At 38.6% G+C, this 20097-nt stretch overlaps 1 protein-coding gene across 1 annotated transcript; it reads left to right on the top strand.

Annotated features, from left to right (window-relative positions):
* Positions 1-254: 254 nt before the first annotated feature.
* LOC149152555 (18 kDa seed maturation protein-like) lies at positions 255-19223 on the top strand. The gene is made up of 3 exons (XM_089443521.1): positions 255-312; positions 2095-2204; positions 18972-19223. Exons 1-3 carry the CDS (start codon positions 255-257, stop codon positions 19221-19223), a joined length of 420 nt encoding a protein of 139 aa, XP_089299647.1.
* Positions 19224-20097: the final 874 nt, after the last annotated feature.

Here is a 20097-nt window from a genome sequence, read left to right as displayed (position 1 = left end):
CATCGGTAACGTCCTAGAATTTTCGGTTTTCCTAGTTGTGGTGTTCATAGAGATGGAACTCGTACTGGGTCTCCCAGATTTTATATTAGGTATCGACCAGAGCGATCCTGTTTAGGTTAATGAAAGAGGGTAATGTAGGGATTTCTACAACTGGTTTAGAATTTCCTTTCTGAGAAGATGTCTTGAAAAAAAATTATCAATTAAGGTGGTAAATTACCAGGCTATGGTGATCACTCGCATATGAAGATGGCTACATGATTGTGAAATTTGGGGCCGCACTTGTGCTGCTGAAACAAGAAATGGTGGAAAAGAGTATGTAGGGTAATGGGATTTTTTAAAAGAGGACGAGATCATAACTGTTTTGGCATGTCTAATTAATCAAACTAGACATTGGTAGGAATGATTAGTGATTTAACAGTCATATAGTTGTTTAGCAGGAGGAATTTAATTATCTAACAATTATTTAGTTGTTTGGTGGGAGTGAATAGCATAAGGACAAGTGGCAAGGTATGAGTGAGGTGAGAGCGGATGCGAGAAAGAAAAGTTGTTTTTAGGGGGAGGCTAAGTGGTTAACACTTTTGGAGAGGCGGGTCCCGAACTTATTGTCGAGTTGCCACATATAAGTGGGCAAGATATGTGAATCAACTTTTTGGAGCCCCCCTTCTCCCTTCCCCCTTCGTTAACCTTCGAAGTTGTGGGGGGGAACTGAATCCATCCTCCGTCATTGATCCAGGTTGGGATGATCATCGCTAGGTGACAAGAGTGTCACATAAACTATATTTATAAAATAAAATAACCCTTCAGAAAACTTATGAGGATTACAAATAATAATAATACAAAATAAATCAAAGCGAAATTTGAACTAGTGTGCCAACTTCGAGATTTTATTTTCTTTTCGTTTTTTTGATTTATTTCTTTCTTTCTTTCTTTTAATTTTTATTCTCTTTTCTATTTTTTTTTTTTTTTCCAATATAAAGGAAAAAAATAAAAAACAAACTCGGGTAAAAGTAGGTTACAGCATGCACTTTATTTATAGTGTTCTTTGTAAAATTGGTTGGGTCAACTTTCTTGTACTTTTATTGGGCCATCTTGATGAAATCTTCCATATCTTGTCATTCACTGTTGTGGAACTAGAGGGGGTCCCATATACCATTGGAAAGGCATCAAAATATTTCAAGTCATATATCTTATGCTCTCATTTGAGCTAGATAATTGGAGTGAGATTCCTTTAAAGATAGTCTATCCAAATGAATCGTCAAAAGTCTAAAAACAATATTTACCACAATATTCCTTTTTTGAATATTTATCTTAGACATACTTAATATACCTTTCTTTTTTATATACATTACAATAATATTTATAAATAATTAAAATTTATAAAATAATAAATAAAAATAATTAATATCTCTATCTTGCTTTTTTTATGCTAATTATAAGTAAACATGTTGTGTTGAAATCTTAAATTTGACTTATATAATATACATAATTTTTAGCTATATTTTTTTTAATATATATTTATTTATACATTAAAAACATTTTTTGTTCGATTAAAAATCAAATTATACAATCTCACCAATATTTATTAAATTATATATATATATATATATATATAAATTAGACTTTATATATTGTAAATAACACATCCCACCCATGAAATGTTAATTAGCACAATTATATCCTATAAGATGTCAAGATTCTATCCAATGCAATATATTGTTATTAATCAAAACATATTTTCTATTTAAAATTAATACTAACCCTGATTTAGACTTCAACCTAAACGTTCAAAAAAAAATCCATATATGGCATTAAGCACAACTTGTCTTTGACGTTTATATATGTGACGTTTAAATATAAAAGAACTGGCACGCGGATGCTTTAGGAAGGTCGTAATGGCACTGCTCGACACGCTATCAATAATTAGGCAACGTGGCTTACGATCTGAAGCCATTCACACTGACACCTCTTTGAGGCAATCCCATTTCTTGAAACTATTTATGATCACGTTGTCTCGGGAATGGATCAATAAGTTCTTTTGCTGTTAAAGTGGCTAGTATTTGAGTTGAGAAATCAATTTGGATAAACCCAATACAGAAGCGAAAATTGAGTCTGTAAAGAAGCAGACGGCCAAGGAGAAAATAAGCAACATGGGCACCAATGTGAAGAAAGGAATGGATAAAGCTAAGGCTTCTGCGCACGAGAAGGTAGGGTCAAAATCTCATTTTTTTCATTCATTTAAACTGGTCCTTCAAAAAAATGTTGATAAGTGTGCATCGCAGATTGGTTTTAAGATTAACATGACTATATTGCTATGGTGTATGTTATATATATATAATGTCTCTAGAAAGCTGTAGATATTTTATTTACCGTAGTAAGAATAGATTGAATAATTATGTGTATTATCTGTTTGAATTAAGTAATATTTTTATTATTGAAAATGTGGAATGATTTTAGGATCATCAAATCTTGTAACTTCAAGAGGAAGGAAGTTAAAAGAAAAAAAAACATTTGCTGGCAAACCCCAACTACTTCCCTAACAGTGCAAGGCTTCTAGAAAAGAAGCAGGGGGAAGGAAAAAAAAAAACTGCGTTGCAGGGACAGGCACAAAAGAGGGGGGTAACACTTGCTACGTCTGGTGAAGACTAGATAGGGAGAGCGCTATGCTCAAGCAACTAATACAACACTAAAGGTCTTGTGAACAAGCTAAGGGGGAGATTTGGTCTCGAAAATGGTTTACTAAGCTAAGTTACCTGAGACTACGATGAATGTGGAAAATTAGTAGCACGTCTTATTTTCCTTTATTTTTTATTTATTGATAACAAGTAAACCTAAAGAGAGTGAATATCTTCCAGAAAATTTAGTAAATTGCTACTGTCTAAGTCAAGTATATTTATTTTCCTGAGAGATAGAGAAAAATCTTAAGTGCATAAACATAATCTTTAAGTATATTCATTTCTCTGTACGCTGGTGAAAAAACATAAGCGCATAATCACAATTTTCAAGTATATCTATTTTCACTGTAAAATGGAGAAAATCTTATTTACATAAACATAATCTTTCGAGTTTCAATAATGTAGAAGAAATTGAACAACAGACTAATTGCATAAATAATCCTTTAACTTTATTAGTACAAGTAAAGGCTAATGTGGAAATAACATTTAAACATGAACTATTTAGACATATCCTTTAAGCAAATTTTGCAGAGACAGGTAGACTAATGATGGCATACTGCGTTGTTTCCTTCCTACACGGAGAATATACACCAAAAGGGGAAAACAAAAGAACTAAAAATCCGTGTGAAATTTCAACATTGTAGAGGAAGAATTAAGAAAGCAGACATTAAGATACAAGCAAAGGACAGGGTCGTCGAAGCTAGGGTTTGGTAGGGGATTCCTGCATGCTGTCCTGGGTAGATTTTTCCAAGCATGGTCAAACTATACCACTCTGGAATCTCGCCTGGACTTCCTGAAACCCTAGTAGGAAACCCTTACCCTTAAACTCTGATATGAGCCGATTAACAATGAATCTTAGCGAGGAAATACTCAACTGAACCATGTGAAAAGAGCAACCAAGCAAATTGACATGGAACAAACAGCGTGAACATAAAACAACCTCGGAGTAGAGTTACCATCGAAAAGCTTACCCAAACAGATTAGTATTGAAACCCTTAAGGCAATTGGTGTGAGGGTTCGAAGAACCTCACTGCGAACAGAACCCATAAAACATATTCGAAAATTTCCTTAAACTTCATGAACCTCATAAATAACATACATACAACAAGACATGAGAAATCGATAATCCAAACCCCGACTTAGAATCTGAGGGGTCGATATACATTTTTACATAACAAGAAAAAGAGAACGAAAATGATAACTTAGACATGGGTAGATAGCCTGGAAGTCAATAAGACCTTTTACACTCAGTAACTCAGCCGGTTACGAGACCGGAAAAATGTAAGACCCAATAATATTACACAACAGTTAAAAATGAGTAAACTGTGACCATCTTCCGCAGGGCTCACAAGCAGTATCTAAAACCCTCATTCTTACTAAGGAAAATACGCTTAGGTATTTCATAACCGAGCAGGAATATTGCGACAAAAACTTATGACCAAAACCTGTCACCAAGCAGTGACTGTTTTAAACATTATCAAGAAGGAAAAGCTTAAAAACTTTAAGAGCCGAGACGACGAACAAGCAGCCTAGAGATGGTATCTTCCATCGGGAAAACACCGATCCGAAGGTAAATCTTGCCCGGAGACTTTCGGTGTTAAAGGCCTGACCTGCAACCCTCCATTCCGAGCTGAGAAACGAGGTCCCTATAATATAAACCAACTGCAAGCAGATTAAAACATGGCAATAGATATTTGAACAAACCATCGACTGCAAATAAGCAAATTAAACAGAGGAAGTTCTTAGTAAACGAGAACCCAGCTGGTGAAAACTTGTCTAGAGGTGAATCTGCGTTCTCTGGCAGCAGCATAACCCTGGTTTGATAGGCCGACAATCATGCAAAAGGAGGGGTGAACCAGAGCAGTATCTGGAAGTGGAAACAGAGGAATGAGCCCAACCTCTTCGTAAAAACCGGAGAAGTGGGAAACCAGATGTTGTCCAACCATCGGATCAAGGGACGAGCTCTACACTGTTGATGCAGCAGGAGTCTCGAGCTAAGAATATGTGGCAGGACGGCCTGCCCGTGCCACGTACCATGGCGAAGCAGGGGAGTTAATGTCCGGCAGTATAACCAAAAGACAAAGCAAAGAAATAACTAGAAAACTATGGAGTTGTACATAAGAGAACGTACTGTGGAGGGATAGATGTGAGCCGCGTGGCGTGGAGACAAATAAATCCAACCCATGATATATATAAACCATAAACCAGTAATAAGGATTGGTACCCAATCCATAATTAAAAACAGTTAATTGAGATACGACGAAGTTATCGCATAAATGTTGTACAGTCCTATGTCAACTCTATCCAGGAGTACATTAATGTTGTTAAGTAAAACAAAATAGAAAAATTTGTTGCAACATTTGTACATTATGTTGGAAAGGTTACAAGTGGTATCAGTGCCACCTATAGAACTGTGGCCTCTAGCAAATTTGTGAACTGGGAATACAACAGATCATGTGCTGTTTATTTTTTTTATTTTATTTTAAAAACAAAAACAGTTATTGTGTTAACCTTTTGTGTTTCTCTCTCCTATGTTAAGCTCAGGAAACAGATGACAGTCGAGTATGAGGAGAACGGATAGTGTTCCCCACAAGCTTGTGGCAGGTCAGGGACCTGTAACAGGCCCAAAAACTAATCCTGAGATATGGGTGCAGCTAGGAGAGGAGGCTCGTAATACTAATCTTATGATATTAGAGACAGTTCAGGTATTAAAGAATGAGATGGCCCGCCTGTAGGAAGACAACGCGAGATTAACTATGGAGCAGGAAAATATCATGAAAACCCGGTCTGATAGGCAGAATCAACGACCGCAGAACCCCAGCCCTGAGCAGCAATGAGTATTAAGGGGAAAATTCAGATAATGTTTCCGAGCACCAGACATTGAAAGGGCAATGGATTGAATTGCGAGGGGAGTTCCGTAAAATAAAACCGCCACACTTTGACGGAGAGTTGGAGGAGGCAGTCAAGGCATGGCTGATTAACATGAACAAATACTTTTAATTATACGAATACGATCACAACCTCAAGGCGCGGCTCGCCATTTTCCAATTGCAAGGGAAGGCCACCCTGTGGTGGTAATAGGTCAAGATTATACGAGGCGTAAGCGAGCAAAGTATAACTTGAGAAAAATTTAAAAAATATTTCAAGGAGAGATACTTGACTAAACGGTTTTACGATGAGAAGGCAAAGGAATTCCATGACCTGCGACTTGGACAACAAATAATGGATGAGTTTATCACTCGATTTACCTCATTACTCCGTTATGTGCCCTACATACGAGAGGAGAAAGCTAAGGTACAACGGTTCATCAGTAGTTTACCCTTGGCGATGAGGGAAATAATTGAGTTTGACAACCCAAAAATGATGGACGAGGTGATATGAAAGGCAAGAATATGTTATCAGCAAAGTAAACAGAAGGGAGAAATTCTAGGAAAGAGGTGGGCTCATAAGAGAGGTAATAAGATGGCTGGGAACAATAAAAGAAATCGTGGCAGTATTAACAAAGGATTTTCCAAAGGGAAAAACAACAAAAATCCACAAAAGAACCTACTCAGATTTAAGCCACCCATTGAATCTAGAATCAGCGAGCAATCTGGAAAAGTTGACAATGAAGGGACAGCAAGGCCTCTAGTTCAATGTTGGAATGTGGAGAGCCTCATTATGTTAAAAACTGTACTCATCGAAAGGGTACTAAACAGGTTTCACAGAGTCATGAAGCGTCTACAGTTGGTGACGTGGGAAAGAGTTTACTAAGAATTAATACTGCTCTAGAAGATCGACAGGCATAATACCAAGTGACCATGGTGGAGTTTGAAGGTAAGATATTTTATTATACTGTAACTGTTTTAATTGATCCTGGAGCTATCTTAAGCTATGTTAGTCCTAAAGTTGTGGAACAATGTAAGTTACAAAGTGCTAAGTTTAAAGACCCTTGGCTAGTACAACTAGCAAGAGGGGCAAAGAGACGGGTGACAGCGAAGGTCAATAACTGTCCCTTGAAAATAGCAGGTCAGTCAGTGTTGGCATATTTAAACGTACTTCCCCTTGGTTCGTATGATGTGTTGATAGGTATGGACTAGTTGGAGAAACGTTGGTCCATTATAAACTATAAAACAAAAACTATCTGCTACAAGGATGAGCTTGGAGAAAAGTAGGAGTTGCAAAGTATTAAGAGGTCAGTGTAGATTCGACCAATAACCGCATCCCAGTTGGAAAAATGTATTAGGAAAGGATGTGAGATTTATGCCATCCAAGTGGGTTATGCCAACTCAAAAGACAAGACTGCCACATTAGAAAGTATTCCAGTAATACGAGATTTTGCAAATGTGCTTCCGGAGGAGATACCTGGACTGCCACCCAAGAGACACATTGATTTCACTATCAAGTTAATGCTAAGGGCAGCCCTAGTATCCCGGGCTCCTTATCGTATGAGAACACCAGAATTAACAGAATTAAAAACACAGTTGAAGGAGCTGTTGGACAAGAATTACATTCGCCCCAGTTTGTCACACTGGGGATCTTCGGTGTTGTTTGTTAAAAAGAAGGATGGAACCATTCATATGTGTATGGACTATCGTTAGTGGAATAAATTAAAAATTAAGAATAAATACCCTTTAACTCGTATTGATGAACTGTTTGATTAGGTGAAAGGGGAAACTGTATTCTCACAAATTGACTTACGATCAGGATACCACCAAATCAGAATTAAAGAGGAGGACATAGCCAAAAATTCTTTTAGAACACAATATGGACACTATGAGTTTGTGGTGTTACCCTTTGGGTTAAGAAATGCCCCCGCAACCTTTATGTATTTAATGAACATCATATTTCATTAATATTTAGACAAGTCTGTGTTAATTTTCATTGACGATATACTGATATATTCCCGAAATATGGGAGAACACAAGGAGTACCTCAGATTGGTTTTGCAAACTTTCCGAGAGAACCAATTATACACCAAGTACAACAAGTGCGACTTCTTTAAGAAACAAATTCAGTACTTGGGACATATAATCACTAAATAGGTAATCGCTATGGATCCTGAAAAGATATGAACCATAATGGAATGGTTGGTGCCAAAGGACGCGGTGGACATAAGATCTTTCATGGGACTAGCAGGTTACTATAGACGATTTGTGGAAGGATTTTCGAGAGTAGCTTATCCTATCACTTCCTTGTAGAAAAAGGGGAAAATTTTCAAATGGACCACAGAATGCCAAAAGAGTTTTGAACAACTCAAGCATCTGCTCACCACCGCACCTATTCTAAGCATAACTGATTCTAGTAAGGACTATGTGGTATGCACAGATGCGAGTAAGGAAGGGATAGGAGGTGCGCTGATGTAAGAAGGAAAAGTAATCGCCTATGAGTATAGAAAATTAAAAGAGAATGAATAGAAATATTCTACCTACGATCTAGAGTTGGGAGCTGTTATTCACACCTTAAATATGTGGCATCATTATTTGGTGGGTAAAAAGTTTCTATTACTAATAGACCATCACAGTTTGACTAGTTATTTTAGTCATCCTACCTTAAATGCTAGATAGGCACGGTGGGTAGATTTCTTAAGTGGTTTTGACTTTGAGATTAAGCATTTGAAAGGGAAAGAGAATTGGGTGGCAAACGCTTTAAGTCGAAAAGTACAATGTCTCTACGAAATTTCCTGTAGCGAGGGATGAAGTACCTTTGATGAAATGATTAAAAAAGAAGCAAAGCAAGATGCAAGATATCAGCAAATAGGACAGCAAGTTCAGATTTCTACCAGCAAAGAAAATCAGCAAGGATATGCTATGGATGCTGCTGGCTTGCTGAAATATAAAAGGAGGTTGTATGTTCCCAACCAAAATAACATTAAAAGCTTGATTTTAGATGAATTTCATAAGAGTCATTATGTTGGGCATCCGGGGTATCAAAAGATGATTACAACACTCCGGAAGGATTATTATTGGCTGGGAATGAAGAAAGATGTAGCAGAATATTTGACACGCTGCCTGGAATGCCAACAAGTTAAAGTCAAACACCAGCACCCTGCTGGGTTATTACACCCGCTACCAATATCGGAGTGGAAATGGGAAACCATCTCTATAGACTTCATAACAGGGTTACCCAAGTCAAAAAGAAACAACGATTCCATCATGGTGGTGGTGGACAAGTTAAGCAAATCAGCTCATTTTATATTGGTACAATCTACTTACAGAGCAGTGAAAATTGCTCACATCTTTATGCAAAATATTTTTAAGCTGCGTGGGTTACCAAAGACTATAATCTCTGATCGTGACGTAAAATTTACGTCAGTCTTTTGGAGAACCTTGTTGGGGACTCAATTAAACTTTAGTACTGCCTATCATCCTTAGACTAATGGGCAAATGGAATAGGTGAATCAGGTTGTAGAAGATATGATAAGGTCGTATGTAATGCAACAACCATCCATGTAGGATGATTACTTGCATTTGGTCAAATTCACATACAACAATGGTTATCATACGTCCTTGCAGATGAGTCCGTTTGAACCGATGTACAGACAGAAATGCCGCACACCCTCAAGCTGGGGGGGACCAGAGGACAAGCTGATGCTAGGCCTCGAAATGCTTAAAGAAATGGAGGAAATGGTCAAGAAGGTACAATCCAATTTAAAAGCAGCCTAGGACAGGCAAAAGAATTTTGCTGACCAAAAGAGAAGCTTTAAGGAGTACCAAGTAGGTGACCATGTGTATGTGAGGATTCGAGCTAAAAAAAGCACACTACAATGGAGTGGAAGCACCAAGCTGGCACCCCGGTTTTGCGGACCTTTTCAGATCTTAGCTAGAGTTGGTCCGGTGGCATACCAGCTTGCTCTGCCAAGTCATATTCGGGTCCACAACGTCTTCCACGTGTCTGTGTTAAAAAAATATGTCTATGACCCTAAGCATGTAATCAGTTGGCAAGACATTCAGGTAAGAAAGTATCCTGGGTAGACCAATCAGATTTGTTGACCGAGGAAAAACTGACTTAAATTATTGTGTGTTTCAGGTCGAGCCGGAAGGAGAAATCTTGGTCGAGCCGATGACTATACTAGATCGGAGAGAAGTCACACTATGGAAACGAGCCATCACCCAGGTTAAAGTGCAATGGCAGCACTTTGGGCTGGAGGAGGCCACCTGGGAGGATGAACAACTCATGAGAGAAGCTTATCCAGGATTGTTTGCAGTCGGAAAACATCAAGTCGATGTTTGATTTCAGGAGGAGGAGATGTAATGTCCCCAGAAAGCTGTAAATATTTTATTTACCGCAGTAAGAACAGACTGAATAATTAGGTGTATTATCTGTTTGAATTAAATAATATTTTTATTATTGAAAATGTGGAATGATTTTAGGATCAGCAGATCTTGTAACTTCGAGAGGAAGGAAGTTAAAATAAAAAGAAACAATTGCTGGAAAACCCTAACTACTTCCCTAACTGTGCAAGGCTTCTAGAAAAGAAGCAGGGGGAAGGAAAAAACTGCGCTGTAGGGATAGGCAGGAAAGAAGGGGGTAACACTTGCTACGTCTGGTGAGGACCAGATAGCAAGAGCACTATGCGCAAGCAACTGATAGAAGACTGAAGGTCTTGTGAACAAGCTAGGGGGGAGATTTGGTCTCGAAAGACAATCTCACGGACGAGAGGTTGACTAGCCACTGAACCAGAGGTGTCCTCTACCATTGGAGATTCCTTACTTAAAAGAAAACTCAGGTACGAGGTACCTTCTGGAATCTTTTATGGTTTACTAAGCCAAGTTACCTGAGGCTATGGTGAATGTGGAAAATTAGTAGTAGGTCTTAGTTGCCTTTATTTTTCTATTTATTGATAACAGGTAAACCTAAAGAGAGTGAATATCTTCTAGAAAATTTAGTAAACTACTACTATCTAAGTCAATTATATTTATTTTCCTCAGAGATCCTCAGAGATAGAGAAAAATCTTAAGTGCATAAACAATCTTTAAGTATATTCATTTTTTTGTACGCTGGTGAAAAAACATAAGCACATAATCACAATTTTCAGGTATATCTATTTTCACTGTAAACTGGAGAAAATCTTATTTACATAAACATAATCTTTCCATTTTCAATAACGCGGAAGAAATCGAACAATAGACTAATTGCAAAAATAATCCTCTAACTTTATTAGTACAAGTAAAGGCTAACGTGGAAATAACATTTAAACATGAGCTATTTAGACATATCCTTTAAGCAAATTTTGCAGAGACACGAAGACTAAGGACGGCATACTATGTTGTTGCCTTTGTGCATGGAGAATATACACCAAAAGGGGAAAACAAAAGAACTAAAAATCAGTGTGAAATTTCAACATTGTAGAGGAAGAATTAAGAAAGTAGACATTAAGATACAAGCAAAGGACAGGGTCATTGAAGCTAAGGTTTGGCAGGGATTCCTGCATGCTGTCCTTCGTAGATTTTTCTAAGCATGGTCACACTATACCACTCTTGAATCTCGCGTGAACTTCCTAAAACCCTAGTAGGAAACCCTTAACCTTAAACTCTGATATGAGCTGATTAACCATGAATATTAGCGAGGAAATACTCAACTGAACCATGTGAAAAGAGAAACCAAGCAAATTGACACTAAACAAACAGCGTGAACACAAAACAACCTCGGAGTAAAATTACCATCGAAGAGCTTGCCCAGACAAATTAGTATTGAAACCCTTAATGCAATTGGTGTGAGGGTTCCAAGAACCTCACCGCTAAGAGAACCCATAAAACATATTTGAAAATTTCCTTAAATTTCATGAACCTCATAAATAACATACACACAACAAGACACGCGAAATCGATAATCCAAACCCTGGCTTAGAATCCGAGGGGTCGATATACATTTTTACATAACAAGAAAAAGAGAACGAAAATGATAACTTAGACATGGGTATGTTAAATTCTAATTTTGAACAGCGTGGCGGCTTCAGGAAAACCACCCCGGTCTCCCCGCACCACCTTTCGGTGAAGGCGGTTTCCATAGCGGGGGTGTCGCCGCAATCACACTCCGCCACGCGTCCCTAGTACGACGCCGAAATCCGCCCTCTCCCCGGCCGCTAAAGGTCGTTTTGTTTGCACGACCTTGACGTGCGAATTGCATTGGATCGGGTCAGGAGGATCGGATCTGCGCGGACTTTAACGACCGGGCCCGACGAATGAGGTGGCGACACGTGGCACCGAAGTGACGTCAGCCGACCCCGCCCGCGTCAAAATGAAATTTTTTTTTGGTTGACCGCCGCGGAAGAAAGGTCATGAAATTTAATGTGTCTACGTAGAATTAGGTGGCGGATTTTAATGTGGTGATGGGCATACGTCCCATATGTTATTTTTATATATGTTTTTATATATATGTTATGTAAGTGGTGTGCGGCAGTAGTTCTGTGTAGTTTTTTTTGTGTTTTGAGTGGTGGCTACGCATGATAGTGTGATTTTCTTTTGTAAATGCACAACAGTGCGATATAGAAATTGGAATGTAATGTCTTGATTTAGCCATTGAAGAACAGAGAGTTATTTATGTAACATCCACAGCAGTGGAAAACAAAAGAGAAAGAGACAGAGTTTGTTTTGTAAATCCCTCTCTGCACAGAGGATGAAATATGTATTAGTCTTTTTGTTTTAAATCAATAGAAATGTGTTGTGACTGTGTAATGGACTGTGTTCTGAGTTAATTTTTTTTAAAGAGGTTCTCTGCAAAACATCCTGGACAGAAGAAACAGAGCATTGCGTCTGTGGTGGTTATTTTTATTTGGTTTTGGTATTTTCCCATAAAAAATACCCAACAGTGGTATCAGAGCTGGTCCAGGCTCTTTAAAGAAGTTAAAGAAGCTGAAGGGAGAAGGTTGTTGCTGCAGCAAAACTTCTCAGGCAGACAGAAGACTCAAACAACGAAGGATTCAGGTATTCCTCATAGCTATCTTGTTTGTTACTGTTGGAACAGTCAGTGTTTATACACACAGTCAAGGTTTTAAAGCCTTAGTTCAAAATGCAAGGAATGGCCAGCACAAGCACTGGTATGGGTATGTTTAACACGCAACTCCCACAGTTTAATGGGAAGAACTATGACTACTGATCAATAACCATGACAGCCCCGTTTGCCTCTCAAGATTTATGGGAAATAGTTGAAGATGGTTTTGAAGAACCAGCAGATGAAACTGAGTTCAATGCATTAACTCAGGGAGAGAAGGACCTATTGAAGAGCAATAGGAAGAAGGATTCAAAAGCCCGTATGTTGTTGTATCTAGCAGTGGACCAGAGTGTGTTTCCAAGGTTAGCAGCAGCTAAGACAGCAAATGAAGCATGGCAAACCCTCAAGACAGCCTATCAAGGCATGGAGAGAGTGAGGACAGCAAAACTACAATTGCTGAGAAAGGATTTTGAGAACTTGAACATGAAGGAGTCAGATAACATTGACTCATTCTTCACTCATGTGATTGGTGTAATCACACAAATGAGAACTCATGGAGAAACCATTGAAGATAGAAGGATTGTGGAGAAAATATTGAGGGTCTTACCTTCAAGGTTTGATGCCATAGTCACCACCATTGAAGAAACAAAGGATCTCTCAAACTATTCAGTTGATGAGCTACATGCATCACTGATAACACATGAGCAGAGGTTGAGTAGGAATGAAAACTCATCTCTTGAACAAGCCTTCAAGACCCAGATGTCCTTTGGAAGAGGAAGAGGTCAAGGAAGAGGAAACCGAAGAGGAAGAGGCAGAAGCCAGAATAGAGGTGGAAGGAACAGCCCATCAAATGCACAAGGAAGAGGCAGCAATCAAAATCAGAACCAAGGCCAAGGCAGTAGCCAACAAAGAGAACAATATCATGCTCAAGGACAAAGGTATGATAAATCTAATGTTCAATGCTATTATTGCAAAAAGTATGGACATTATGCAAGTGATTGTAGAAAGAAACAACATGATATGAACAGTAGACAAAATGCAAATGTTACAAGAGAAAACAGCAGTCAAGAAAATGTCCTGTTAGCTTGTAACATGGCTGAAACACATAGTGAAGACATATGGTTTTTAGACTCAGGTTGCAGCAACCATATGACAGGAAACATTGCCCTCTTCTCAGCCTTAAATCAAAACTTGAAGTCAGAGGTCACACTAGGAACTGATAGTAAAGTGTCTGTTATGGGAAAAGGGGAGGTAAAAATATTTACAAAACAAGGAGAAAGGAAAACCATAGCAGATGTCTACTATGTCCCCGGAATGAGATGTAACCTCTTGAGTATTGGACAGCTTGTCCATAAGGGGTACAATGTTTTCTTTGAAAATAATGTATGCACCATCATGGATATACCACCCAGCAAAAGATGCATTGCTGAAGTGAAGATGACAAGGAACAGGATGTTCCCTCTCCGGATCAGGGCAGACTTGAAGAACAAGAAGGAAATTGCAGCAGTCGCCCAAGAGGCCTTCCAAAGTGTGCCAAAGGATGAAAATTGGTTATGGCACTTGAGATTCGGGCATCTAAATTTTGGAGGTCTAAACCTATTAAGCAGAAAAGGAATGGTAAGAGGATTACCATTGATAGAGAAGCCGGACAGCCTTTGTGAAGGTTGTATATTGGGCAAACAACATAGAGAAAGTTTTCCATCAAGGAAAAGCATAAGGGCAAAGGCACCCTTAGAGATCATCCACTCAGATTTGTGTGGACCAATGCAAGCTCCATCATTAGCAGGCAGCCTATATTTCTTAACATTCATTGATGACTTTACAAGAAAAACTTGGGCATATTTCCTTAAAAACAAAAGTGAAGTGTTTGAAAAATTTCAAAATTTCAAAGCACTTGTGGAGAACCAAAGCGGGCTGCATATAAAAGTTTTGAGAACTGATAGAGGAGGTGAGTATATCTCCAATGAATTCCTAAAGTTTTGTAGAGAAAATGGAATTCATAAACAGTTTACAACTCGGTACACCCCACAGCAAAATGGAGTTGCTGAAAGGAAGAACAGAACCATCATGGAGATGGCAAGGATCATGTTGAAGGCAAAGCACTTGCCAAATGAGTATTGGGCTGAAGCTGTACATTGTGCAGTTTATATACTGAACAGGTGTCCTACAAAAGCAGTCATGAACAAAGTGCCAGAAGAGGCATGGAGTGGGAGAAAGCAAGGAGTCACCCACATGAGAGTTTTTGGATGTGTGGCCTATGCACACATTCCAGATCAGCTAAGGAGGAAGTTGGACAGCAAAGGGGAGAAATGTATCCTTGTTGGATACAGTGATGAATCCAAAGCCTACAGGCTATACATCCCATCTACCAAGAAATTTTTTGTAAGCAGGGATGTTCAATTCATTGAGGAAGAAGCTTGGGATGGAAGCATAGAGAAAACAGTGAATGTTAAAAACTGTTTGTCTCATGATGAGGATGAAGAGGAAGTGGCTGAAATGAATCTCCAAATAGCAGCACCAACACAAGAACAGCAAGGTACACCATTGAGGATCAATGAGAGTGCTTCTCCAAGCACACCACAAGGAGGAAATTCAAGTGCATCTTCAAGCACTTGCACACCAAGTGAAAGAGGTGAGAAATTTAGAAATCTAAGTGACATTTATGAAGAAGGAATGAATTCCTTATTTTCCTTGTATTGTCATGTTGATGATCCTATTCATTTCGAAGATGCAATTAAAGATAAGAAATGGATAGAAGCTATGGATGAGGAGATCAATGCCATAGAGAGAAACAAAACATGGGATTTGGTTGAGCTACCGAAAGGCAAAGAAGTCATTGGTGTGAAATGGGTCTACAAGACCAAGAGCAATGCTGAAGGCAAGATTGAAAGGCATAAAGCAAGGCTGGTTGTCAAAGGCTACAAGCAGCAGTATGGGAGAGATTATGAGGAGACTTTCGCCCCGGTTGCAAGAATGGAAACCGTGAGATCAGTGTTGTCCATAGCAGCACAAAACAAATGGAAAGTCTACCAAATGGATGTGAAATCAGCATTCCTAAATGGAGTGTTAATGGAAGAGGTTTATGTGGAACAGCCTCTCAAATATGAGAAGAAAGGAGAAGAGCACAAAGTGTGCAAATTGAAGAAAACTCTTTATGGGTTGAAGCAAGCGCCAAGAGCATGGTACAGCAGGATAGATTCATATCTATTGGATAATGAATTTGCCAAATGTGAAGGAGAACCCACAGTATACATCAAGGAAAAGGATGGTAAAATTTTAATTGTTGTCTTGTATGTAGATGACGTTATTTTCACTGGAAATGATATTTATCTTATTGAGAATTTTAAATCAGTCATGAATGATGAATTTGAAATAACTGACATGGGTTTGTTGAGATACTTCTTAGCCATAGAAGTAGATCAAAATGAAAAAGGAATTTTTATATCTCAAGCAAGATATGTAAATCAAGTTTTGGGCAGATTTAACATGCAAGAATGCAAGGTAGCCATCACTCCCACAGTGATGGGATTAAAGCTCAGCAGAGAGGACAACAGCAAGGATTTTGATCCTAGCTTGTATAAAAGCGTTGTGGGCAGCCTTATGTATTTAACAGCAACTAGGTCTGATTTAATGTATGCTGTTAGTTTGATTTCCAGATTTATGGAGAGGCCAAAGGAGGTACATTCGCAGGCAGCAAAGAGAATTTTGAGGTATGTCAAAGGTACCAAAATGTTTGGAATTCTATATCATGCCTCAGAACATTCAGATTTGGTTGGGTACACAGATAGCGATTGGGCTGGAAGTGTAGATGATCGGAAGAGCACTTCCGGTTATGTTTTTAATATGGGTTCAGGAGCCATTTCATGGGCTTCTAAGAAGCAATCCATTGTAGCATTATCTACAGCAGAGGCAGAATATGTGGCAGCGACAGCAGCAACATGTCAGGCAATATGGATGAGAATGATGTTGAGAAGCTTAGGCCAAGAGCAGGCAAAAGCAACAGTGGTCTTTTGTGACAATAGCTCTGCTATTGCTTTGTCAAAGAATTCAGTGTTTCATAAGAGAACGAAACACATCGATACAAGGTTTCACTACATCAGAGAATTAGTGAACAATGGAGAAATTGTCCTAGAACATTGCAGGACTCAGGAACAGGTTGCAGACATCTTGACAAAGCCACTGGTTCAGAAGAGTTTCGAATTTTTGAGAAAATGCTTGGGAATGACCGAACGTGCGGCTGTTAAAATTAAAGGGGAGTGTTAAATTCTAATTTTGAACAGCGCGGCGGCTTCAGGAAAACCACCCCGGTCTCCCCGCACCACCTTTCGGCGAAGGCGGTTTCCGTAGCGGGGGTGCCGCCGCAATCACACTCCGCCACGCGTCCCTAGTACGACGCCGAAAACCGCCCTCTCCCCGGCCGCTAAAGGTCGTTTTGTTTGCACGACCTTGACGTGCGAATTGCGTTGGATCGGGTCAGGAGGCTCGGATCTGCGCGAAGCTGCGCGGACTTTAACGACCGGGCCCGACGAATGAGGTGGCGACACGTGGCACCGAAGTGACGTCAGCCGACCCCGCCCGCGTCAAAATGAAATTTTTTTTTGGTTGACCGCCGCGGAAGAAAGGTCATGAAATTTAATGTGTCTACGTAGAATTAGGTGGCGGCTTTTAATGTGGTGATGGGCATACGTCCCATATGCTAATTTTATATATGTTTTTATATATATGTTATGTAAGCGGTGTGCGGTAGTGGCTCTGTGTAGTTTTTTTTGTGTTGTGAGTGGTGGCTACGCACGATAGTGCGATTTTCTTTTGTAAATGCACAACAATGCGATATAGAAATTGGAATGTAATGTCTTGATTTAGCCATTGAAGAACAGAGGGTTGTTTATGTAACATCCACAGCAGTGGAAAACAAAAGAGAAAGAGACAGAGTTTGTTTTGTAAATCCCTCTCTGCACAGAGGATGAAATATGTATTAGTCTTTTTGTTTTAAATCAATAGAAATGTGTTGTGACTGTGTAATGGACTGTGTTCTGAGTTAATTTTTTTTAAAGAGGTTCTTTGCAAAAGATCCTAGACAGAAGAAACAGAGCATTGCCTCTGTGGTGGTTATTTTTATTTGGTTTTGGTATTTTCCCATAAAAAATACCCAACAGGGTAGATAGCCATGAAGTCAAAAAAAAATTTACACTCGGTAACTCAGCTGGTTAAGAGGCCGGAAAAATGTAAGACTCAATAATATTACGCAACAGTTAAAAATGAGTAAACTGTGACCATCTTCCCCAAGGCTCGCAGGCAGAGTCTAAAACCCTCATTCTTACTGAAGAAAATACCTAAATACCTGAGCAAGAATATTGTGACAAAAACTTATGACCAAAACCTGTCACCAAACAGTGACTGTTTTAAACATTATCCAGAAGGAAAAGCTTAAAAACTTTAAAAGTGGAGACGATGAACAAGCAGCCTAGAGATGGTATCTTCGATCCCGTAAACACCGATCCGAAGGTAAATCTTATCCGGAGACATTGGGCGTTAAAGGCTTGAGCTGCAACCCTCCATTCTGAGCTGAGAAACGAGGCCCCTGCAATATAAACCAACTGCAAGCCGATTAAAACACGGCAATAGAGATTTGAACAAGCCATCGACTGCAAATAAGCAAATTAAACAGAGGAAGCGCTTAGTAAACGAGAACTCATCTGATGAAAACTTGTTTGGAGGTGAATTTGCTTTCTTTGGCAGCAGCATAACCGTGGTTAGGCAGGCTGACAATGATGCAGAAGGAGAGATGAATCAGAGGAAGTGGGAATAGAGGAATGAGACCAACCTCTTAGCCAAAACCGGAGAAGTGGGAAACTAGAGGTTGTGCAACCGTGGGATCGAGGGACGAGCTCTACACTGTTGATGCAGGGGGAGTCTCCCGACGCGGCAGGACGGACTGCCCGTGCCACGTACCATGGCAGAGCAGGGGAGTTAATGTCCGGCAGTATAACCAAAAGCCAAAGCAAAGGAATAACCAGAAAACCATGGAGCTGTACGTAAGAGTGCCTACTGTGGAGGGACAGATGTGAGCCGCGTGGCGCGGAGACAAATAAATCCAACCCACTATCTATATAAACCATAAACCAGCGAGAAGGATTGGTACCCTATACATAATTAAAAACAGATAATTGAGATACGGCGAACCTATCGCATAAATGTTGTACAGTCCTATGTCAACTCTATCTAGGAGTACATTAATACTGTTAAGTAAAACAAAATAAAAATTTTCGTTGCAATATTCGTATAGAATGTTGGAGAGGTTACAATATATGTGTTAGTGGATTGAGTGTCAGGGATTTGGGATTTGGATGTTTTGTAATTCACTATTTCTGTTATATATGCATGTAGGTCGAGAAGGTTGCTGGACATAATCCTGCAGACAAAGAAATAGCAAGTGAGAAGAAGGATGCCAAACAAACTGAAGCTGAGATGAGAGCAAACGCTGGCAGGGCTGAACACAGAGCTGAAAAAAATGAGGCCAAGCAAAGTGGGCACACTCATGCAGGCCACCATAGTGCTGGCAATATTGGTGCTTATACGAACGTTGGTACTCCTGCAACTTGCGATTCTGCTCCAATGGGCCGCACTGGTAGAGATTAACTGTGACAATCTAAAAGGCAGCAGAGAATGATTGAATGGATAGAGCATGATGCTTGAAGCCCAACTTGTCTGTTAATGGTGATAGATTGTACTTTGTGTAGATCGCTAAAGGCTGTGGAGAGAGTGTGATTAATATTAGAATACTAAAATGTGAACGAAGAAGGTATTGTGCTTACGTATGGTTTCGTAGTATAATTCGATTCTGCTCTGTGTTAGAAGTATTGATTTTGTTCGAATATCATTGAAAATTAGGGAAGTGTACATATAAAGTGAAAGCTTCTAATCTTCTTCTGAATTATACAATGGAATGTGTAAGAAAATAAATATTTTCTCAGGTCTCTTCACTTATAAAACAACTTGTAAAAAAAATAAATTTGTTTTTTATTGTATTTTTTTTTAATTTTAAATGGATAAAATTGATGATTTTAATAAGGTTAATTAATTTTTTATTATTTTTTATATTTAAAATAATTAAAGTGCTATCTATGTCACCATCATTGCAAGAAAAAGAGGTCATTGCAAGAAAAATAAGTTCACTGTTGAAGTGCATTCAACCAATTAAATTATTTTTTTACTAAAATTTTAAATGAATAAAATTAATGAATTTCATTTTAATTTTAATTAATTTTTTAATTATTTTTAAAATTTTTAAATAATTAAAATTGTCTTTTTTAATTAATTATTTTATTATTTTTAAAAATTTTAAATAATTAAAATTGTCATCTATGTCACCATGATTGGAAGAAAAAAGTGAATTCAACGGAGTATATTATTTTTTTACTAAAATTTTAAAGGAATAAAATTAACTTCTTTTTTTTTAATTTTAATTAATTTTTTAATTATTTTTAAAATAATTTACTGAAAATTTAAATAA

Source organism: Pinus tabuliformis, chromosome 9 (genome assembly GCF_031772625.1).
Source record: "Pinus tabuliformis cultivar Carrire ecotype Pingquan chromosome 9, CPIR1, whole genome shotgun sequence".
Lineage (NCBI taxonomy): Eukaryota > Viridiplantae > Streptophyta > Pinopsida > Pinales > Pinaceae > Pinus > Pinus tabuliformis.
Note: the sequence above shows the minus strand (reverse complement) of the source record. Positions and strands in the feature narration are given on the sequence as shown.

Coding starts and splice junctions, on each gene's coding strand:
- LOC149152555 (XM_089443521.1), top strand. CDS start 255: ATGATTGTGAAATTTGGGGCCGCACTTGTGCTGCTGAAACAAGAAATG. Junction 313..2,094: donor ACAAGAAATGGTGGAAAAGA/GTATGTAGGGTA, acceptor AACCCAATACAG/AAGCGAAAATTGAGTCTGTA. Junction 2,205..18,971: donor AGGCTTCTGCGCACGAGAAG/GTAGGGTCAAAA, acceptor ATATGCATGTAG/GTCGAGAAGGTTGCTGGACA.